General features: G+C 46.2%; 1 protein-coding gene across 1 annotated transcript in view; it reads right to left on the bottom strand.

Moving 5' to 3' along the window:
- The window catches only part of NAA16 (N(alpha)-acetyltransferase 16, NatA auxiliary subunit), a 65,535-nt gene that overhangs the window by 18,442 nt on the left and 25,688 nt on the right, over positions 1 to 21,405 (bottom strand). Inside the window, exons 9-13 of the mRNA XM_015427865.1 lie at positions 16,258 to 16,364; positions 9,151 to 9,223; positions 8,812 to 8,981; positions 6,742 to 6,894; positions 2,226 to 2,354 (exon numbers count right to left, since the gene is read on the bottom strand). Of these exons, the coding sequence (XP_015283351.1) occupies positions 2,226 to 2,354; positions 6,742 to 6,894; positions 8,812 to 8,981; positions 9,151 to 9,223; positions 16,258 to 16,364 (632 nt within the window). The remainder of the gene's footprint in view (positions 1 to 2,225; positions 2,355 to 6,741; positions 6,895 to 8,811; positions 8,982 to 9,150; positions 9,224 to 16,257; positions 16,365 to 21,405) is intronic.

The raw sequence follows: 21,405 nt of genomic DNA, 5'->3' as shown, positions 1-21,405 counted from the left end.
TCTTTCATGTTCTTTTATTCTTGTCTGGATGCTACGTTGTGTGGTCTCGATGTAAACCAACTGCAGGGTATGTGGTATACTCCTGCAGATGTGACGGGGTCTCTTCTGTCTTTTGCCAATCGTAGCATCTGTTGTATTTTTCTGGTGGGTCTGAATACTGTTTGTAAATAAATATATGGACAGTTCTCTCAAAAGAAGGAAGGAAGCAGTGAGGTCCCATAAGGACAGGTATTGGGCCCAGCGGTATTAAATTTGTTAATACAGATTTGGAACTGGGGGAGAGTAGAATAGTAGCCTAATTTGCAGATGACAAAATTATTCAAGATGGTGAAAATCAAGGCTGGATCTCCACAAATTGGGTGAATGGGCAACAATGTGGCAAATGAACTTCAGTATAGGTCAGTGTCAGGTGAATCATACTGGAACAAAAATTCCCAAATTTAAGTACATGCTAATGAAGTCTGAGTTTGCTAAGACTGAGAGGGAAAAAGACAGCAGTGAAAAAAGGCAAACCCTATGCTGGGGATTATTAGGAAACAGAAAATAACACAGCCAATATTATAATGCCCCTGTGGAGAGCTATCATGTGACCTTATTTGGAATATAGTGTGCCGTTCTGGTCACTTTATCACAAAAAAGATGTCACAGAGCTGGAAAAAGTACAGAATGCAACCAATGACTTGGGGTTGGAGCACTGTCCTTATGAGGAAGTGCTGAAGAGTCCGGGACTTTTTCAGTTTAGAAAAGAGATGAGTAAGGGAGGGGACATGATAGAGGTTTATAAAATTATGCACGGGGTAGAGACAGTCTACTGAAAGAACTGTTTCTCCCTCTCACAAAACGCTAGAACTTGCCGGCCTCCAATGAAGTCGATGGGCAGAAGATTCAGGATGGACAAAAGGAAATATTTCTGTACTCAAAAAGTGATTAATATGCAGAATTCACTGCCAGAGGATGTAGTGATGGCCACAGGCATAGATGGCTTTAAAAGGGGATTAGATAGATTCATGGAGGATAGGTCTATCGGTGGCTACTAGCCATGGTGACTGAACAGAATCTCCACATACCAGTACCAGGAGGCAGCATCAGGGAAGGCCTCAGCCTCTCTGCCCTGTTGTTGGACCTGCAGAGGAACTGGCTGGCGGCTGTGTGAGACAGGAGGCTGGACTAGAGGGACCCTCACTGGTCTGACCCAGCAGGGCTCTTCTGGTATCCTTCTCAGGGGAAGGCCTCGGCCTCTCTGCCCTGTTGTTGGACCTGCAGAGGAACTGGCTGGCGGCTGTGTGAGACAGGAGGCTGGACTAGAGGGACCCTCACTGGTCTGACCCAGCAGGGCTCTTCTGGTATCCTTCTCAGGGGAAGGCCTCGGCCTCTCTGCCCTGTTGTTGGACCTGCAGAGGAACTGGCTGGCGGCTGTGTGAGACAGGAGGCTGGACTAGAGGGACCCTCACTGGTCTGACCCAGCAGGGCTCTTCTGGTATCCTTCTCAGGGGAAGGCCTCGGCCTCTCTGCCCTGTTGCTGGCCCTCCAGAGGAACTGGCTGGCCCCTTTGTGAGACGGGAGGCTGGACTAGAGGGACCCTCCCTGGTCCGATCCAGCTGGGCTCCCCTGACGTTTTTAAGTTATTTGCTGTAATAATAGCGCTCTAAAATCCTATTAATGATCAACAGGGGTTGATCTAGGGGCACAAAGACTTTTTGCTTTGCATTACAGCCTCTTTTCTAATTGAAGGTGATTCCTTCTTTGTAGCATTCCACCATAATATGATGTTTGTGTGTTCACCTCTCCCACCCCTTTCTTAAGCAAAACAACATCCAGGTTAAAAAATAGCAAAATCCATTTATCTCATCATTTTAAAGGGCATCCTCTTCAACAATGGGTCAACCTCAGGGTCAAATCCAGTTGTCAATCCAAAAGCAAAGCAGACACATGGAGGGAATACTGCTGTAACAACAGGACTTGCGGACAAACCACTCAAGAGGAAAATTCTCGATCCCTTTCTCAAAATTGACCTCCTGGAAAACTGATCCCTCATTTGGGACTAAGAACGTGCTTGTTTGTGGCCTATAATTTTGAATTTTTATGAAAATCACTCACCAATGCAATATTATATAGGTGAAAGGGCAAGGGCTTGTTTGGGAATTATTGGTTCTTTTTGGCTTGTTTAGAAGGTGAAGGAGAAACATTCTCCAGGACAAAGCAATCTGATCACCTGCTTAACTTACCCTTTCCACTTCGTGGCACTTTTTCAAGGCCTCTCCATATTTTCCCAGTCTCTGAAAAGCTAAAGCACATTCTGTCTGGAACCACATCCCCTGCATTTCATTGAGGTTTTCCATCGCAGATGTCCCTTCCTGATTGAAAATAATAATAATAATAACAACAACAACAATAATAACAACAACAACAACAACAATATTTTCTGTTTCGATGTAACAAATACACTACAGGGTGTATTTAAAGATTTTTACAAACTGCAGACTGGGGCTTTAAACCCAAAACGAGGACTGTCCCTTGCAACGTTCAGTGGCTTTTTTTGGTTCTGAGCACACAGCCTGGAAGGGCACCTAAAAACTTGTTCACTGTTTGTGACGTTGTGGCTGGACCTAACAGAAGGTGTTCTGCTACTGCTGGTTTTGGAATCTTTTTCCTAATAAACCTACACCTAATGGACCTATAATCTTTGTCTGTTTGGAAAATACTGCATCCAAGGAACAATATTTTTATACAACTGTAGGAAATGACCTACGAATCCCAAGCCATAATCCTTTGCCCAAGGAGCTCTATCAATTAGGTAGCCTAAAAGTAACCATAAAGGTAAAGGTTTCCCTTGCTCGAAAGCCAGTCGAATACAACTCTAGGGGGCGGTGCTCATCTCTGTTTCCAAGCCGAAGAGCCAGCGATGTCCAAAGACATTTCCGTGGTCATGTGGCCGGCATGACTAAATGCAAAGGCACACAGAATGCTGTTACCTTCCCACCGAAGCAGTTCCTATTTATCTACTTGCAATTTCTTGCTTTCAAACTGCTAGGTTGGCAGGAGCTGGGAGCTCACTCCGTCACGTGGCACTTGGGTCTCGAACTGCCGATCTGCAGACCAGATGCATCTTAACCTCAACATCTTAATCTCTGAGCCACCACGCCCGCCCCCCCCCCAAATTAACCTTGCAATCTGGTAAAGTAAGGAATTTCTGTACCCCAACAATCTTCATGCTACATTGAAATCTTTTATGCCACCTAGCATCTAATCTAATGATCAGCACAAACCTGTGCAGAGTTACTCCAGTTTAAGCCCACTGAAGGCAATGGGCTTAGGCCAGACTAATCCTGCACAGGACTGAACCAGGTACTCCTGCAGCATCTCTGGTACTCCCTTTTGAGACCATAACTGACAAACTTAGTCCGTTTCCAGTATGCCTTGAAGCATTTACTCTCCCCCCCATTATACTTATTTTTTAAAATGTATATCCCACTTTCTCTCCCAAACTTATCGAATCCTTCTCCCCTGCCCCACCTTATCTCCCTAGCAACAACTCTGTGAGGCAGGCCAGGCCTAGAGATTGTGGGAGGCCCAAGTTTACCCGGTGAGGTTCCATGGCTGAGCAAAGATCTGAATCCCGCTGTCTGAGGTCCTGCGCTCTGAGCACTACACCACACACCAGCGTTGCTTTCTGGACTGACCCTGCAGCCTGATACTGAGGGACCTGAAAAACTGCTCACTGTTTTGTGACATTAAAAGGCAGGGCACTGCTGCCGCTTGTGGTTTCTGTTCTAATGGATTAATGTGACCACCTGCAATCTTCCACCTACAGAAAATGAGAAGCGGCTGGAATTCCATAGTGGAATTTTAAACATTAAGTGCATTTCCTTTCCCCGTTTCCAAAAGGTTTTGTTCAAGGAGGAGTAATTTTTTTATTTTTTTGCTAAGACAATGGCTGTTAATGCGGAAGCTTTCCACTGAGGGGCAGAGAAAGGCCTTCTGAGGTGATGCGGCCATTTTGCTCGTTTAGCAACATGCATCAAATGCCTACTAACCACAAGGTGCATTTCTCTGCTAAGGACCAGCAGTCAGACTCACAGGGCATTTCAACAGCCAAGTCTCTTAAGAAGTGTTGAATAAAAGACACAGTGCTAGAAAAAGTAAATAGGTGGAACTCCTTTATCTCAGGAGCCAACTTGGAAACTTTAACTCTGAACTGCCTGCTTGATATTAAAAGGTTTCTTTGGTTGGGAATAGGGTTGCCAAGTACTTACTGCAAATCGGCGGGGGACACGTGGTTTCTGGCCGGAACATTCGTGCGTGTAACACACCTGCGCCCCACTATGCTGTTGCCCAGATGTGACGCCAGCACGCTGGGCACGTAGCCGGGCGACGCTCTGGCAAGAGTGTCGCCCAGCTACATGCCCAGCATGCTGGCATCACATCTGAGCGATAGCATAGTGGGGCACAGGTGATAAAGGCACAGGTGTTTTACGCGTGGGAATAAAGGCACAGGTGTTTTACGCGTGGGAATGTTCTGCCAAGAACTATGTGTCCCCCGACGATTCGCGGTAAGTACTTGGCAGCCCTAGTTGGGAAGATCAGGAGGGAGATAAAGGAGTGCATGTCTAGGCTCCGATCTCCTTCTGCCTGACTCTGGCGGAGATTGTGGATTTAAGAAATCCTACCAATTAAAGCCATCCACATTCACTCCCCCCCAGGCTCTTCCACCTGAGCCTTGAGAGTAATAACTGTGAACACACACACACGCACACACACACGCACACACGCAGACAGACAGCCGCCAAATTTCTAACGGCAGCAAACCAATCAATATTCAAACAGCAGGCATAGTCATAAAAGAAAACAGCAGCAGCACAATTAGAAGCATGAATAATCCATTTTAAAAAACCCTGCAAAAATAGCTGAAAACTGTGAGTCTATAAAATAGTAGGAATAAAATTACCTTAAATCAGACATTAAATAACTGGATTAAAAACAATCATTCTACGCTTAATTCTCCCCTCATTAGTTTAAATTCACAACCAGTCTTGCAGTGCAGTCGATGCAGAGTTCCTCCAGTCTCAGCCCACTGACTTTACTGTACTTAAACGGGAGTAACTCTGCACAGAATTTCTCAAGACTTGAGGAGTGACTCACATAAGCTCCTCCCCTGCCAGAAATTTTGTTAGTCTTTAAGGTGCTACTGGACTCTTGCTCTTTTCTACTGCCAGCTTGGTGTAGTGGTTAAGTGCACGGACTCTAATCCGGGAGAACCGGCTTTGATTCCCCACTCCTTCACCTGCAGCTGCTGGATGACCTTGGGCAAGCCATTGTTCTGTCAGAGCTATCCTTGAAAGGGCAGTTCTCGAAAGACCTCTCTCAGCCCCACCTACCTCACAGGGTGTCTTTTGTGAGGAGGGGAAGGGAAAGGGATCATAAGCTGCTCTGAGACTCCTTCGGGTAGTGACGGGCTGGGTATAAATCCAACCTCCGCCTCCCCCCCTCCTGCTACAGACAGACTAACACAGCTACCCATCTAGGATTTCACTGTTAACCAACCAATCCTCACAAAACCACTATGGTGGTGGAGGGGACACCTTCCTGCTCATTTCACTAAGGGGGACAACAGTGGTGCTGGGGAAACACCTGGCTTTTGGGAGTGGTTGGCTCTATCTCCAGTGGCAGCCATTTTGTGACTGTGCCCACCAACCGCTGTCAGAATTCTAAATGTGCCCACAGACTGAAAAAGGACTGGGGGGTCCCTGCTCTAGGGGGTGGGACCTCCTCAACCTTTCTCCTGTTCTTACACCTCAACAACAACTACTCAGAAGGCGTATGGGGGCCTGTTAGGACCTCCTTACCCCTCCCTGGTGTCCCAGCTGAGGGTAATGCCTGCTGTTCCACCCTACTCAAGGTGTCTTGTCTTGCGGCTGAGGTGAAGGTCCTACCATCCAAACGAGGAATGGCTTGGTGTTGACTACCGGAAGTTCCATCAGGATTTTAGTGGTACCACTGGAGGTGACTTCATCTCCTAAGGCCACCATCTCTCTTCACCTTTTGTAGACACAGCCTTTCACATTTCATGACGCCTCGGCCATTTACCCACTGGAGAATTCCTGTTTTAATGCAAAGTGGCTAAGCAAACAGCTGTCTACCTGGCAAAACAATGTGCTAGCTTAGAAGAAGAAGGCCAGCTCTCCTCTTGTCTTAAAAAAGAGAATAGGACAAGAAAGGATTCTGGGCTCTGCTGCAGAGTAGCTGGGACCAGAACCAGGCATGGGCCCCTCCTACTCGAAGGGATGCCAAACCTGTGGCAGCCAGTGTGGGCCTATGGAGTGAGTGGGAGGAGTGACCCTCACCAGGATGCCCTCTTCCACTGAGGAAGAACTTAACTTTTTAAAAAGTTTATTCCATTTATTCTTATGGATGCACATTGCCTTCCCCCCCCCCTTTCCCACCTCCCCTCTTTCCTTGTTACCTGTATTGTTACAGGTTAGGGTTAGCGTTTTTAAAAACTGGAAAACAGAACACATTACAAAAAAGGTATTATGTTCCAAAGAACTAGCCACTACTAATACTTAGGCTATATCATACTGATACAACATTAAGATGGAAGTTTTCTTTAAGGAGCACATTTCTGCGATCATCAAATCTGCCATCAACAGTCAAGCAGAATTTTTATAACAAATTCTGAATCAGACAGGTGCAATTTTCAGAATAAATGCATTACAAACCTCCATTCAAACCCCCATTTCCTACCCTTGTAAACTTGGAGCACATTTCCTCCGCCTCTTTCACCATATTTGCCCGCAACATGTACTGTGCACACTTGGAGTTGACGAATCTGTCCGCCGTGTCCAAGGACTGTGCTTCGTCCATCCACCGGGCAGCCTCAGTTAGGTTGCCGAGATGCTGTTTGTTTGTGGGGAACAGAAATGCTTTAAATAAATTCAGAGGTGATTGGCTGATACATCATGTAAGCTCAGAACTGTAAAAAAAGAGGCAAAATATTTGACAGGAATATGTCCTTTTTCAAAATATGAGGAACTAAAACATTTGATCACGCCTATGTGCTACTGCATGGAACATGAATTGGAAAAATGCTGTTGTATCAAGGATGAGGAAGCTGAGCAGGGTCAGTCCTGCTCAGTACTTGGATGGGAGACCACCCAGGAGAGCCAGGGTTGCTACGCAGAGGCCGGCCAGGGTTGCACAAGCCGCCTCTGTACACGTCTCTTGCCTTGGAAACCTCACGAGGGGGGTCACCATTCATCACTAAGAACAGAACGGAGGAAACACAAAGGACAATAGTCATGGCACCAAGAAAAGAGCTCCACTTCAGATGTAGCTGATTTTCTTCGAGAAAGTACGGGGACTACACTGGACTACAAATGGCTGTGCCTTTGTCACACTTGAATTGCTGAATGGTACGACATGAGTTGTGATGATACGGGGGGAAGGTCTGGAACTCTGACTAAAATTAAGGGTAGAATGATACATAGGGTTGTTTCCTAATGACTGTGACAGAATATAGCTGTGAGGGCAGAACCCTGGCTTGGAGGTGGAAGGGAAAAGAGGGGCTAGTTTATTCTTTCCTCTCATGCCAAAGAAGAGGACTCCCTTGCTCCCTTCCCCATAGATAAAATGAGTGTCTGCAGATTTCTCCCAAGGACAAAAGCATGCGGCAATTTTCAGCAGCAATCTGGCATGAGATAATAGTTAAATACACACCCGTGAATATCAGAGGTAGGGGATGAGCAAAGCCATTTTTATCTATTTATTCAATGCATACCCCGCCAAAGCAGGCTCAGGACAGCTTACAAAGGATAAAACATAAGAACAATGTAACATTGATAAAACCGTATAAAAACATTCCGATATCATAAAGTGCTAGCTACTTGTAAACTAATACTTAGGGATGGCGGCAACAGTTATGTTTATATAATCTCTGGCCTCCCAGCCCACTCCTAATGCTCTGAAGGAAGTTCTATGACTTCAGAGGGGTTTTTTAAACTACTTGATTGTGCCATCTCCCCCATGTGCCTAGAGCTTCTCTTCCCCAACTAGCTATCAGTATAGCCAGGGCAAGAGGAGAGCAAGCGCTCTGGGGCGAAGGCTTCACTTAAACTAAGGCTGCCTTTGTTAATTGTTGTAAGGCACTTGGGAACTCAATTATTGGTTGAAACTGTTGGCTATTGTAACTCAGCATGCAAAGAATCTTGGAGGGAAAGGGTTAAGAGAATTCTCTCACGGGGGGACGCTTAGCAGTCGGCCCCACCCTCTTTTCGGTTGAGCCTCTTGGGCTGTTGCTTTTGCCTTCTGTGTTTCATCTTATATAGGACCTCTCTTCTTCTTCTTCTTCTTCTCTCTCTTACCTGGGCTTGGAGCTGTGGCAACCTTTTCAAAGTTAATCTGTTTGCAATAAGTTCAATGTACCTACATGAATATGTCATGTAAGACGGGCTTCCATTTTTGTAAGCAAAACTTCTTTCTCTTGTTACCATTAGAGTCAGATCATCTTTGCAATTTTTTTGAACAGCATTTTCCCCTTAACTGGGAAACATGGAGGATCGGGGATACTGCATAAAGTTTTGGTGCTTCCAAGTCAAATGATTTTTTAAAAACCTTTAACCCAATAGAAACATACAATAGATAAATAATAAACTCTCTTTGGCACTGGAATGGTTCTTATTATTTTCCTCTTTGGTCCTATGTGGATTTAAACGCTGAGCTGAATGGCCCCGTGAACAACACAATCAAGTCAGTTCCTATGAAAAACACAAACTGATCAACTATTCTAAACTCGTCCCGTTTAAGACACTGTATTACCTTGTAAATTCTGGCTTTTAAATAAAACAGCTCTATTAATGTCGGTGTGCTCGCAATGGCGGAGTTAATGTAATCCAAGGCTACCGAGAACTGACCCAGTTTATCAAAGTGCTGTGCAAGGAAATAGCGAACCCAAAGGAGAGTCGTTGGGGGCTCTCGCTCTCCATTTTCTGCAACAAAAACACACACACAGCATTTCAGAAGACACGGCCACCCATTTGGAAGAACTTCAATTAAAATGCTTATGTTTTCGCAAACAGCAAGCTAATCAATGACTGGTTAAAATGTTAATTAAAAATCACATTCCAGAGGCAATAACACAAGAACACTGAGACTTACCATATGGACTAAACAAGTCACAGGTTTTCAGAGAAGCTTCATAACCAGTAACAAGTTCTTGGATTGTAGAAACCTATGAAAATAGTTAGCCAAGTTTGTATTAAAGAGCTGTTTAAAAACAACAACAACATATTTTCTAGATGCAGTGTATCATTATCATATACATTAATGTACCAGTGTTCATTGTAGCCTAATACATCTCATTTTGTATAATTCACCACATTCTGGGAAACAAATAATCCATCCCTGCTTTATTCTCAGAAGAAATTACCGAACATTTCAAAGGGATAGTTTCCCCCAAAGTAGAAAGGGGACAGAGTTTGGTTTGGCTGAGGGGAAAAACAGCTTTGCAAGGATTGGAGGGCAGAAGTGGCTGTATGGTAGGGAAATTCACACTAAGCTGCCTTACACTGAATCAGACCCCCCTGGGTCCACCAAGGTCGGTATCGTCTACTCAGACTGGCAGCTGCTCTCCAGAGTCTCAGGCAGCGGTCTTTCACGTGCCCTACTGCGGGGTCTTTAACGGGAGATGGTGGGGATTGATCCTGAGACCTTCTGCATGTTAAGCAGATGCTCTACCACTGAGCCATGGCCCCTCCCAAATTCTCACCGGAGTTGTGATCTGCTAGTGCTGAATGGGTGTGCACAGGCAAGCAGACAGTGGTGGCACAGGGGCCGCGGGACATACACAGACCATTTCATGTTTCGATATGAAATAAGCAGCCGAGGCCTTTGATTGGATGTCTCCAGCATATAGCACACCCCACCCAAAGGACAAAAATAAAATAAAATATCCTCCTATCTTCCAGAGCATACGTTACCCAACTATGATTTTCAGCCTTTGAAGACAAGCCTAGCTCTACTGAGGACTGCGTACCCTTAGTGTGTGTTAGGCACGTGGAATAGTGGTCAGTTAAGAACTGCTCTGTCACAAGCCCTCACCAAAATCCACAGAAGCTATGCGCGAGGACAATGGAGGAGCATTTCACAGGATCACGTACCCCACTGTAATTACCACTGGAGTCAACCCAGTCTTTAATTTAATTTAATTGAATGGCAAAAGCGAGTTCTGCAACCCCACGTGGCAAGTCACCCAAGGTCCAGCGGTGGCAGGAAGGAGCTCTGAATCTCAGAAGGGGCCCGAAGAAGCTCATGAGCACCCCAGGGAGCCACTATAAAAGCACCAAGGAAGGCTCAGGATCCTTGTTCGGTCCTCCATCCTACTGCTGGTCCTGCGTGCTGATCACCCCCATCCCTCTGGCCTGCTGGGCTTCCCTGAGGCCTCAGCGCTCCTGGCCGATGACTCCGCGTAGTCTTGGCTCCAGCTTGTCGGACAGTTGATCCCAGGCGTCCTGGTGACCAAAGTCCTTGTTGGCCACTCTTTTGGCATCAACCCTTGGGCAGCCCCGACCCATCTCCCAGTTCTGGGTTGCCAACCTCCAGGCGGGGCTTCGAGATCTCCTGGAATTACAACTGATCTCTAGACGACAGGGATCAATTCCTCTGGAAAGAACGGCTGCTTTGGAGGGAGGACACACTTTGAAGGCTGGACTCTATGGCATTATACCCCCTGAGCACCCTCCCCAGGACCCACCCCCATATCTCCAGGGAGGTACCAACTCAGAGTTGGCAACCCTACCTGGTTACCCAATTCTGGGCTCTGCCTGGCTGCTACCTGTAACGCCAGCCCTCACATCAATATCTGTTAACAAAACCAATCGCTTCTGGATCTTAAGAGTATGGAAACAAGCTCTTGCACAACTTTTCATTGCAATTTAATAAGCACTTGTATGCAAATTGCCAAGTGTGCGTGTGTGTGCGTGTGCGAGAGAGAGAGAGAGAGAGAGAGAGAGAGAGAGAGAGAAGAATGACTCCCTTTGTACGGGCATACACCAGATCACAATCGTGTTACCGAAGCTGAAGAATATAACGTGGCTTCAGACACCCACTCCTGTGCTCAGGTGCTCTGCTGCTGCCGCCTGCCCACTTTCTGCTGCCCCCTCGAGCCTAGAAGGCAGACAAGCCAGAGGGCAGCTCGTTCAGCCTGCTCAGGGGTGCTGACAGAAGGCAAGAGCCAGAACGCTGTATGCCCGGCTCTGCTTTTCCCTCCTTTATCTTTAAAGCGGCACTACTGTGGCTGTGTACACGGATCAGCTTCAGAAGGCAGCCTGAGCCCTGCAGAGGACAAACATGGTTTCCCCCGCGAGAACAGCTGCTCATCACTTAAAAGACCCACGCAAAAGGAGGCACATCTGCCTACGGGCAACAAGCCCATACCTATCTTAAGTCCTCCTCAAATGCAGATTTGCTGTCCAGTTTTCAGAGCAGTTTGCCTCTTCTAAGACTAGCACCATGAGAAAAAGTTTCTCTGGGCACACGTTCTCTCACCTGCTTACGTACCTCCTTTCAATCATGGCCACACATTCAGTGCATCCATCCCACTGACTTATGTTGTGAAAGACAACATGAATCGTCTAACTCGAAGGGGAGGAAAGAGCTGGTCAAAAAGTAGTGAGGCATAAAACGCCTCTTTTGATTGTTTCCCCCCCCCCATTATATGAAATGGATTTCAAGCCTACACTTCCATTAAGGAAGCATTATAAAGATAATGGGCTTAAAAGTAACACCAAAGAGAAATCGAATCAACAGCATCCACACGGAGGTTTTTTCTGTTTCAGCTACCAAACGGCAACACTTGGGAGGCGGTGGGGGAACATCCATGCAAAACTGCAGTGAGGTCATGCTCCAGTCGTCCTTTCCATGAGCTCGACGTGCTCCTTCCTAAACTTGATGTTCTCCACTCTTTTTCGGAAGGGCACAAAGTGCTTTATGAGGCAGTACGGATGGAAAGGTGCTTGCCATCTGTGGACCACCCAGCCACAGTGAGGTCAATCTTCCTTGTCTCAGCACCAGAAGCCACTATTCACCCCCTCCCAGACACTACTGGAGAGTTTTTCTTTTAATTTTTATTTATTGATTTAAAATATTTATAGCCCGCCTTTCCACAATGGCCAAGGCAGCTTACAAAACACAAATACACACAATTAAAACATAATTAAACAAATGGATTAAAATACATCAAGTTAGAATTGCAACACTGTCAATACCAGCTGCCGGAGACATTTGCTCTTCCCACTAAAAGTGTGTTGAAATAATTCCTCTTGGCACCTGAATGAGTGCAGCAGCTCCTTCCAAATGAGCTAGCTAGATTGCTGCAGTGTTATAACCTATCTGGGCAAAGTGATGGAGAGAGCAGTAGCAGACCAGCTCCAGGTCTTTTTGGACAATTCACCTGCTCTAGACCACTTTGGCTTCAGGCTGGGCTATTGAGCAGAGACAGCTCTGGTACCCTTACTTGATTACCTCTGAGTGTAGACGAAGGCCATGCCTCTTTGATCCTCTTATTGAGACCATGAACCTTAGGAGTTTTGTGTGGGAGGTGAGTGTGACAGGGAGTCTTGAAAAAGGGGCTCAAAAGTTCAGCTCCTAGGTGAATTCAGTAAAAGAGCAAGGAAGCCAGGGCATTACACATTACCCTTCACAGTTCAGGAATCTGCGTATTTTCAGGTGACCTTAATAGCTTTAAACAACAAAAGCAGTCATGAAGGTAGAAAACCGGGGAGGGGGGCTATCCAGTGTTTTGCAGAAAGTGTCACATATACGATTATCTGCCTGCTGAACTTGTGGTTATGTGCTTGATGCATGGAGTTCTTGGCTCTCAGGGAATAGTTTTGTTCCTTTGAGGCTAGAACTCTCACCTGGAGAAGCTGAGAGTGATAGAAAGGTATCCTGGTGAGGCCTGCTAGAACCGTCCCTCTCTCATGATGACAGCTCCTCTGCTGTCACGTAGACGGAGGGTCTCGAAATAGGATGGCGTCAGGCTGAGGAGGGGTGAAATGACCCCTCAAAAGAGACCCTTTCCTCAGATTATGAACTCTCTGGGACTGAGAGAAAGTAGACCCTAGGTAGTGGGATATCTGATCATTAGGAATACTGACAGGGATCTGTTCGGGGCATCTTCACCACATAATGACTTGCATGCCTGGTGCAAAGGCTAGAGGCATCACAGACAGTCTAGTTCAGCTGACAGCTAGTGCAGGGCAGGAATCAGAGGTCATGTGGTTCACGTTGGCACCAATGACATTGAGAAGGGTAGCCGTGTGGTCCTGCGGGAGACATTTCGATAAGTAGGCCTGGAGCTGGTCTGCTACTCCATCACTTTGCCCAGAAAAGGTGATAATTAAGTCACATCATTTTTTTCTGTACGGATGACAGGTCCTGGTTTCATGGCCTCACAGAATGTCTTTCCAGGGAGGAGTAGGCAGATTAATGGTGCCATGGGTTGTAGCTAAAGGGCATACTCCTTGCCAACCACATTATAATAGTCTTTTGCAACAATGTATTAGTTCCTCTGGATTTAAAGATATATAAAGCATGTTACCTGAAGAAGAGATAGAATCCAGACCTCAGATCAGGTAAGATACTACCTATTCTGAAAGAATCCTATCCCAAGTCTCCGTCAGGCGAGTAACCAACAGCTGAAGGAAGAGTGGCCATAGAGTCTGCTGTACACACAGGGACCGAGCCCTGCTTTGACAACAGAACGTTCATGACCTCCAGAGGAACAATCAGCATTAGTGTTTGTTTGTTTGTTTCTCTTTCATTTGCATTTGCCAGGTTCACTTCTGGATTCCTTATACTGCCAAAAAGGCAATCACAAAGATACAAAGTGGAGGCATGGAAGCGAGTGAGAAAGTGTATGTTAAGTCAAGTTCTGTCAAGTTGCTTCCGACTTGTGGCAACCCTATGAATTAAGGACCTCCCCAAAGCCCTATCATTGACAGTATTGCTCAGTATTGCAAACGGAGGACCTCGTGGGTCCATCCATTTCCTGCTGCCTCCAGCTTCTCCCGGCATTCTTGTCTTTCCCAGTGAGTCTTGTCTTCTCCTGATGTGACCAAATTACGATAGCCTTAGTTTGGTCATTTTAGCTTCCGGAGAGAATTCAGGCTTGATTTGATCCAGAACCCACTTCTTTGTCTTTTTGGCAGTCCAGGGTACCCATAAAACTCTTCCTCCAACACCACATTCCTCCTGTCCGCTTTCTTCACTGTCCAACTTTCACAACCAAACACAGCAACAGGGAATCCCATGGGATGAATTATCTTGATCTTGGTCACCAGTGACACCCTTACACTTAAGGTTCTTCTCTAGTTCCTTCATGGTTGCCCTTTCAAGTCTCAGTCTCCTTCTGATGACTCGGTTGCAGTCTCCCTTTCAGTTGGTGATGGAGCCAAGCAATACAGGCAATGCTAAATCCCAATGGAATCAAGAGAGTTTGTAGTTGGAAACCTGGGATCTAAGTTGAAGAGACAGGTTGGTCTCCCAAAGTACAGCCCAGAGAAAAAATGAGCCTGCCTAGTAAATTTCCAACAGGGAGGACAAGAGTTGGTTTTGCATGTTTCCCCTAAACATACCCAGCAGAGGTTTTGTTGTTGTTGTTGTTCAGCCGCACAGTCGAGTCCGACTCTCCGCGACCCCATGGACCAGATCCCGCCAGGCCTTCCTGTCTTCCGCCGTCCTCTGAAGTTTGCTCAATTTCATGTTTGTTGCATCTATGACAGTGTCTAACCATATCATCCACTGCTGTCCCTGTCTTCTTTGACCTTCAGTCTTTCCCAGCATCAGGGTCTTCTCCAGTGAGTGCTCCCTTCTCATTTGGTGGCCAAAGTATTTGAGCTTCAGTTTCATTATCTGGCCTTCCAGGGAACAGTCAGGGTTGATTTCTTTTAGGATTGACTGATTTGATCTTCTTGCAGTCCAAGGGACTCTCAAGAGTCTTCTCCAGCACCATAGTTCAAAAGAATCTATTCTTCGGCGCTCGGCCTTCCTTATAGTCCAACTCTCGCAGCCATACATGACTACTGGGAATACCATTGCTTTGACCATGCGGACTTTTGTTGGCAGGGTGATGTCTCTACTTTTTATCATGCTGTTTAGGTTCGCCATCGCTTTCCTCCCAAGGAGCAGGCGTCTTTTAATTTCATGGCTGCTGTCACAGTCTGCGGTGATCTGGGATCCCAGGAACATGAAGTCTGTCACTACTTTCACGACTTCCCCTTCTATTTGCCAAGGAGTGATGGGGCCGGATGCCATGATCTTAGTTTTTTTGATGTTGAGCTTCAAGCCCACTTTTGCGCTCTCCTCTTTTACTCTGAGCAAGAGGCTCTTTAGGTCCTCTTCACTTTCTGCCATTAGAGTGGTATCGTCTGCATATCTGAGGTTGTTGATCTTTTCCCCAGCAATCTTAATTCCCGCTTGTGATTCATCCAGGCCAGCATTTCGCATGATGTACTCTGCATATATATTAAATAAGCAAGGTGACAATATACATCCTTGTCGTACTCCTTTTCCTATGCGAAACCAATCAGTTGTTCCATATCCGGTTCTAACTGTCGCTTCTTGACCCTTATACAGGTTTCTCAAGAGAGATGTGAGGTGGTCTGGTACTCAGCAGTACCCAGCAGAGGTACTATCCAGCAGTCACTCCCTCCCCCCAGCATAGCAATACTTAAAGGTGTGCTCTCTGTGCGGGCAAGCTGAGAAAAGTGGTATTCCCCCTTCCCACCCTTTTTCCAGAGTTGTGTGGCTAAGGCACACTGAGCCACCTTTAAAGGAAAATGAGGGCAATTTCGCACGAAAACAACCAGCTAGGAAAAACAAGGGAAGAAAAAAAAATCTGAACAGAAAATGTTTGGAGTGGCTGCTAATGCTGCACTTCCAAGAAAACTGGTTATGGCTATGGAGTACTCTGAAGTTGCTTTTGTGCAGGCTCAGTACTTGGGACTGCACTGAAACCACAGATGCTGGCTTCCAAAGAGTGGTTTTCAGGGTGTAAGCTTTCGAGAGTCAAAACTCCCTTCGCATTAGAGCCTAAATACCTCCACTTCTCCTTGTTAAAGCCATCTGGTATACTTTACACTGCAACCAGAACAAGCAGAGCAACGACTGATAAACATTCCTCAGCACATGTGGAAGACAAACCTCAAATTATTTATAAGATACATGCAAAAATATACACAGACTATACAAAAATTAAATAATTACCTTTTCTGTATTGTAATACAAAGATTTCAAAGTGGTAAACAAGGGTGGGCAGCCTTTACTGAAGTTAACCCTCAGCCACTTATCCATTAGCTCTCTAAACTTTTCACCTAGAAACAAAAGGGTATTTGGTTATACTGCAATGACTTAACGTGTATTACTGACTGGGCTCATCTCCCTTATAAATAAAAGCCGAATGGTGGTGGCACTTCTCTAGAACATTCCACACGCTCCAAAATCAGTTCGCTCTCTGATCTGTCATTCAGAGGGTCTCCCTATCCACTGGCTGCTTTGCCTGAGTCCTGCCTCCAACATTCTAAACATTTTGCTCTTCCCCCCCCCCACAGCAAGTCAGAACACAGAGGTTATTTGCATATGAAGCCTCATTGGCCTCTGCCTCGGAACACAGAGGTCGTTTGCATATGCAACTTGATTGGCTTTTGCCTCTAACATTCTAAACAGTTTTGCTGTTCTGAGGTAAAATGTGTCCAATCTCCAGGTGAGGGCTGGAGATCACTCAGAATCACAACTGCTTTCCAGATAGCAGAGATCAGTTCCCCTGGAGAAAATGGTGGGCTCTGTATCCTTATATGCTGCTGAGGTGGCCCCCATATGACAGCCAATGTGACGTAGCAGTCAGGGCTTTAGAGCACGGGAGAGGCTGCAGGTGTGTGGGGGGTGGAAAGCTGAAGAGTGAGGGGGAAATAAAGGTAGGTTGATGATTGGCTGGGAAGGAGATAGGGTTGCCAACTCCAGGTGAGAAATTCCTGGACATGTGAGGGATGGAGTCTGGAGAGGGTGAGGTTTCAGGAGGCGTGGGACCTCGGACAGGTAAACAGCCATAGACTCCACACTCCAAACCAACCATTCCCTTCTGGGGAATCATCATTGCCAATCTCCAGGTGAGGGCTGGAGATCACTCAAAATTACAACTGTTCTTTAGGTAGCAGAGATCAGTTCCTCTGGAGAAAATGGTGGACTCAGTGTCATTATACCCTGCTGAGGTCGCCACAGCAAATTGACACTGAGTGTCCAAGACCGGGGCATCCGCCCAGAGCCTCTTTCTAGAGATCGTTGTATTTATTTCCACAACGGGCCTTTTTCCTAGTGTTTACATAACCACTATAACCCCAAAAGAGGAATTAGCAGTGCCATATTAGATGCTGGACGTTATACTTTTGGGTCTCCTCCCCTCACTGCTGTAAGGCGTTCTGAGAACTACAACTCCCAGAATATACTAGGGGAAGAAGGAAGTGGAAGAACAGCAGGATGATCTGGGCAGAACTTGCCTATCTCTAGCTGCAGCCGGGGTCTGCTGGCCGAGGGGGGGGGAGGGGGGCTATGGCTACCTGAACTTTCACCCAAAAATCAAGCTCTGATAGTATCACTGAGAACAACCTATCTTTGAACTTTTTCTTGGTATTTGTAATTACAAAGCATCCACGATTAAGAGAAATGGTTTTGACAAGCATTTCTAGGACACCAACAAAATTCATGCAAATTTCCATAATTTCATATTCAGGTTGCAGAATGCCATTGCTTCTTGAAACAAAACTTAAGTATTTTATCTATTTCTTAGCATAGATTATAATGAGCCCTGATGTTATCGAAGGACATTTATGGCTAGAACCCATCAGGTTTTCCCCACAAGTTCCCCACTTCAGAATGACACTCCAAAGGGATCTGTCAAAGATGGGCAAGTGGGCGTCAACATGGCAAATGGGGTTCAATGTGGCCAAGTGCAAGGTGATGCACATTGGAGCCAAAAATCCTAAATATAAATACACGTTGATGGGGTCTGAACTGGCAGAGACTGATCAAGAGAGAGATCTTGGAGTTGTAGTAGATAACTCACTGAAAATGTCGAGACAGTGTGTGAATGCAATAAAGAAGGCCAATGCTATGCTGGGGATTATTAGGAAGGGTATTGAAAACAGATCAGCCAATATCATAATGCCCCTATATAAATCAATGGTGCGACCTCATTTGGAATACTGTGTGCAGTTCTGGTCACCACACCTTAAAAAGGATATTATAGCTTTGGGAAAAGTGCAGAAAAGGGCAACTCGAATGATAAAAGGGTTGGAACACTTTCCCTCTGAAGACAGGTTAAAATGCTTGGGGCTCTTTAGCTTGGAGAAACGACGGCTGAGGGGTGACATGATCGAGGTTTATAAGATTATGCATGGGAAAGAGCAGGCAGAGAAAGAGGTACTTTTCTCCCTTTCTCACAACACAAGAACTCGTGGGCACTCCATGAAATTGCTGAGCAGTCGGGTTAGAACGGATAAAAGGAAGTACTTCTTATGACAGTCATTAAAAAGGGATCGAATAAGGCTGCTGATATCTGAACCATTCTAAGTTGTGGCTGAAATTACTGCTTTTACTAACTAGCCAGAATGGAATCTATTGTGATTATATGAAAAGTGTCTGTCTGTCTGTCCGTGGTTCCAGAGGGGGCTGCTGTGTGGCTCTGCAGTAGATCAGCTGGACGTGAGCCCAGGAGCACCTGAGACCAGGTCTTCAGGGACTGACTCCCGAAAGCTCATATCCTGAAGATCTCGTTGGTCTCTCGGGTGCTCCTGGGCTCACGTCCAGCTGAATATCTGGGCCACATCTTGCTCAGGTATTCACAGATGGCTCTCTCTGCAAGTGGATCAGTTTTCGACAGACAGATGACCAGCATTTGACGTGCAAGCCTTCCATGTCTCACTTCTACTCCCAGTACTGCTGGAGGCTTTGGGACCTGGCTGACCCAAATACATGACTAAGGGGCTGCAATGCTGTGTATGGGCCATTCTGGACCGAGATGTTCAGAGTGGCAAGGAATGGTGAGGGCTGGTTGGGAAGAAGCTGCTTAAATTTCTCTGATGAAGAAGAAGAAGAAGAAGAAGAAGAGGAGGAGGAGGAGGTTGGCCTTATACCCCACCCTTCACTCAGAATCTCAGAATGGCTTACAATCTCCTTCCCTTCTTCTCCCCACAACAGACACCCCGTGAGGTCGGTGGGGCTGAGAGAGCGCTCTCAAGAACTGCTCTTGAGAGAACAGCTCTGAGAGAGCCGTGACTGACTCAAGGTCACCCAGCTGGCTGCATGTGGAGGAGGGGAATCAACCCCAGTTCCCCAGATTAGAGTCCGCCACTCTTAACCACGACACCAAACTAGCAGTAGCATGTGGAAATGTCCTTTACATTTGTTTCAAGGCCTGACAGCTGTCTTCCCAACTGTCTCAGTTCTAAGCACTGTTGTACTGAGGAGCAATCTGTCGACATGGCCATTGCTGAAGTTTAGGAGGTAGGTAAGGAACTTGTGCCTTTTCTACCTCCAGGACTTCAATAAAAGGCACAATGGGAACTTTGCCCCATAGCACTGAAAAAGCTGGGCTTGGAGATCAGTGCTCTAATCCTGATATTTTGCCATGCCATAGAGCAATGCCCTAACCTGGGCAAATAGATCTTGGAAGCTAAGCGCGGGTTGGCCCTGGTTAGTACTTGGATGGGAGACCACCAAGGAAATCCAAGGTTGCTACTTGGAGGCAGGCAATGGCAAGCCACCTCTTTGTCTCTGGCCTTGAAAACCCGACATGGAGTTGCCATAAGTTGGCTGTAACTTAACGGCAAACAAATAAATAAATACATAAATAGAGCAATACTCCCACAGCACTTTTGTTGGAAAGAGGGGTGTTGTGGGGTTGAGGGGCTCAAGTTTCAGTATAAGAAATTAAGCCATGTTGGTTAGACAGTGTTCTATATAATATCTCAAAATTCTATTTCTCATGGAATCCAAGCATTTTATCCCACCTATCTGAGATTTGTCTCAGAGAATCTACACTGGGCGGGAGTTTCATCTAGCCAAATTTTAGACAACTCAGTGGTGGAAACTAGTCAGAGGGTCAAAAATACTGATTTTACTGACCAAAATTCCAAAAAAACTGACCAAATACTGACAAATTACTGAACAATTTAATGTCAGCCTACTGATAAGCTAGCGTTTTAAATGTAAAACTAGGACTTCATTAAAAATGATTATTATCTGGCCTCCACCATCCCCATAGCCAGCCCCATAGTTAGAGGTGACCCATATAAAAGGATTGCACACCTTTTTATTAATTTTTTAAAAGAATAGAGGACAATGTATTCATTACTGTACAAAATTTAAGGCAAAAAAAATCCCTTTTAAAAATAATCACATACTGCAGATAATAAGACAGCAAAAACATATTAAAAACCAAACATAAAGTAATAATTATGATAACAAAACATAATTACTGTAAGGTAAGACTTGTCTTTGCTTGTACTTTATCTTTGGTTTTTTTCTGAAAAAAGAACCGGCCAGCAGCCTGCCATCCCTGGTGGAGGCCGTGTCAGGCTGGGCATTGGAACACCCGAGACCGACTGTCCTGCGTGATTTCAGTGTCCATGCGGACGATGTGGCCTGCACTCGGGCGATGGACCTAGTGCCATCCGTGGTGGCGCTGGGACTCTCCCAATATGTAACGACTCCCACTCACCAGGACACACGCTCGATCTGATCTTTGTGGCAGGGGTCACAGTGGACCGAGTCACTGCCTCAGCAGTGCCATGGTCGGACCATCATGCCCTGAAGACCCATCTGAATGTTTCACCCCAACCCTCTTTGGGTGGCGAGCAGATTTCAGCTTGCCCATGGAGCCAAATGGCCCCTATGTGGCTTCAAATGGCCCTGCGGGATCTGATGAGCTTGTGGAGGATTGGCACAGCTGACTCTTAGCAGCCATCAATGAGATCACTCCCCGACACCCTCTGCGCCCTCACTCTAGGCTGGCTCCTTGGTTTACCCAGGAGTTGCGGCTGATGAAGCGAGGGCTAAGACAGCTAGAGAGACAATAGCAGTGCGCCTACGACGAAGCCACAAGAACATCTTATAGGACATTTATGAGATCCTATGAGATGGCAGTCAGAGTATTATGCGGCCACGATTGCGTCTGCGAGCTCATGCCCAGCCCAATTATTTAGAATAATTCAGTCTATGACTGTTCTGCCACAAGGCATACCAAATGGGACACTGGCTGTGAGGCCTTTGAGAGCTATTTTGCAGATAAAGTCCTGTCGCTCCGCCATGACCTCCCCACCACAGTTAAGACAGTAAGTGAACTCGAGGCTCCATGCATGT

This window comes from Gekko japonicus, unplaced genomic scaffold (genome assembly GCF_001447785.1).
Source record: "Gekko japonicus isolate JY-2015 unplaced genomic scaffold, Gekko_japonicus_V1.1 scaffold694, whole genome shotgun sequence".
NCBI lineage: Eukaryota > Metazoa > Chordata > Lepidosauria > Squamata > Gekkonidae > Gekko > Gekko japonicus.
The sequence above is the reverse complement of the archived record's forward strand: the minus strand, read 5'-3'. Positions and strand labels throughout refer to the sequence as shown.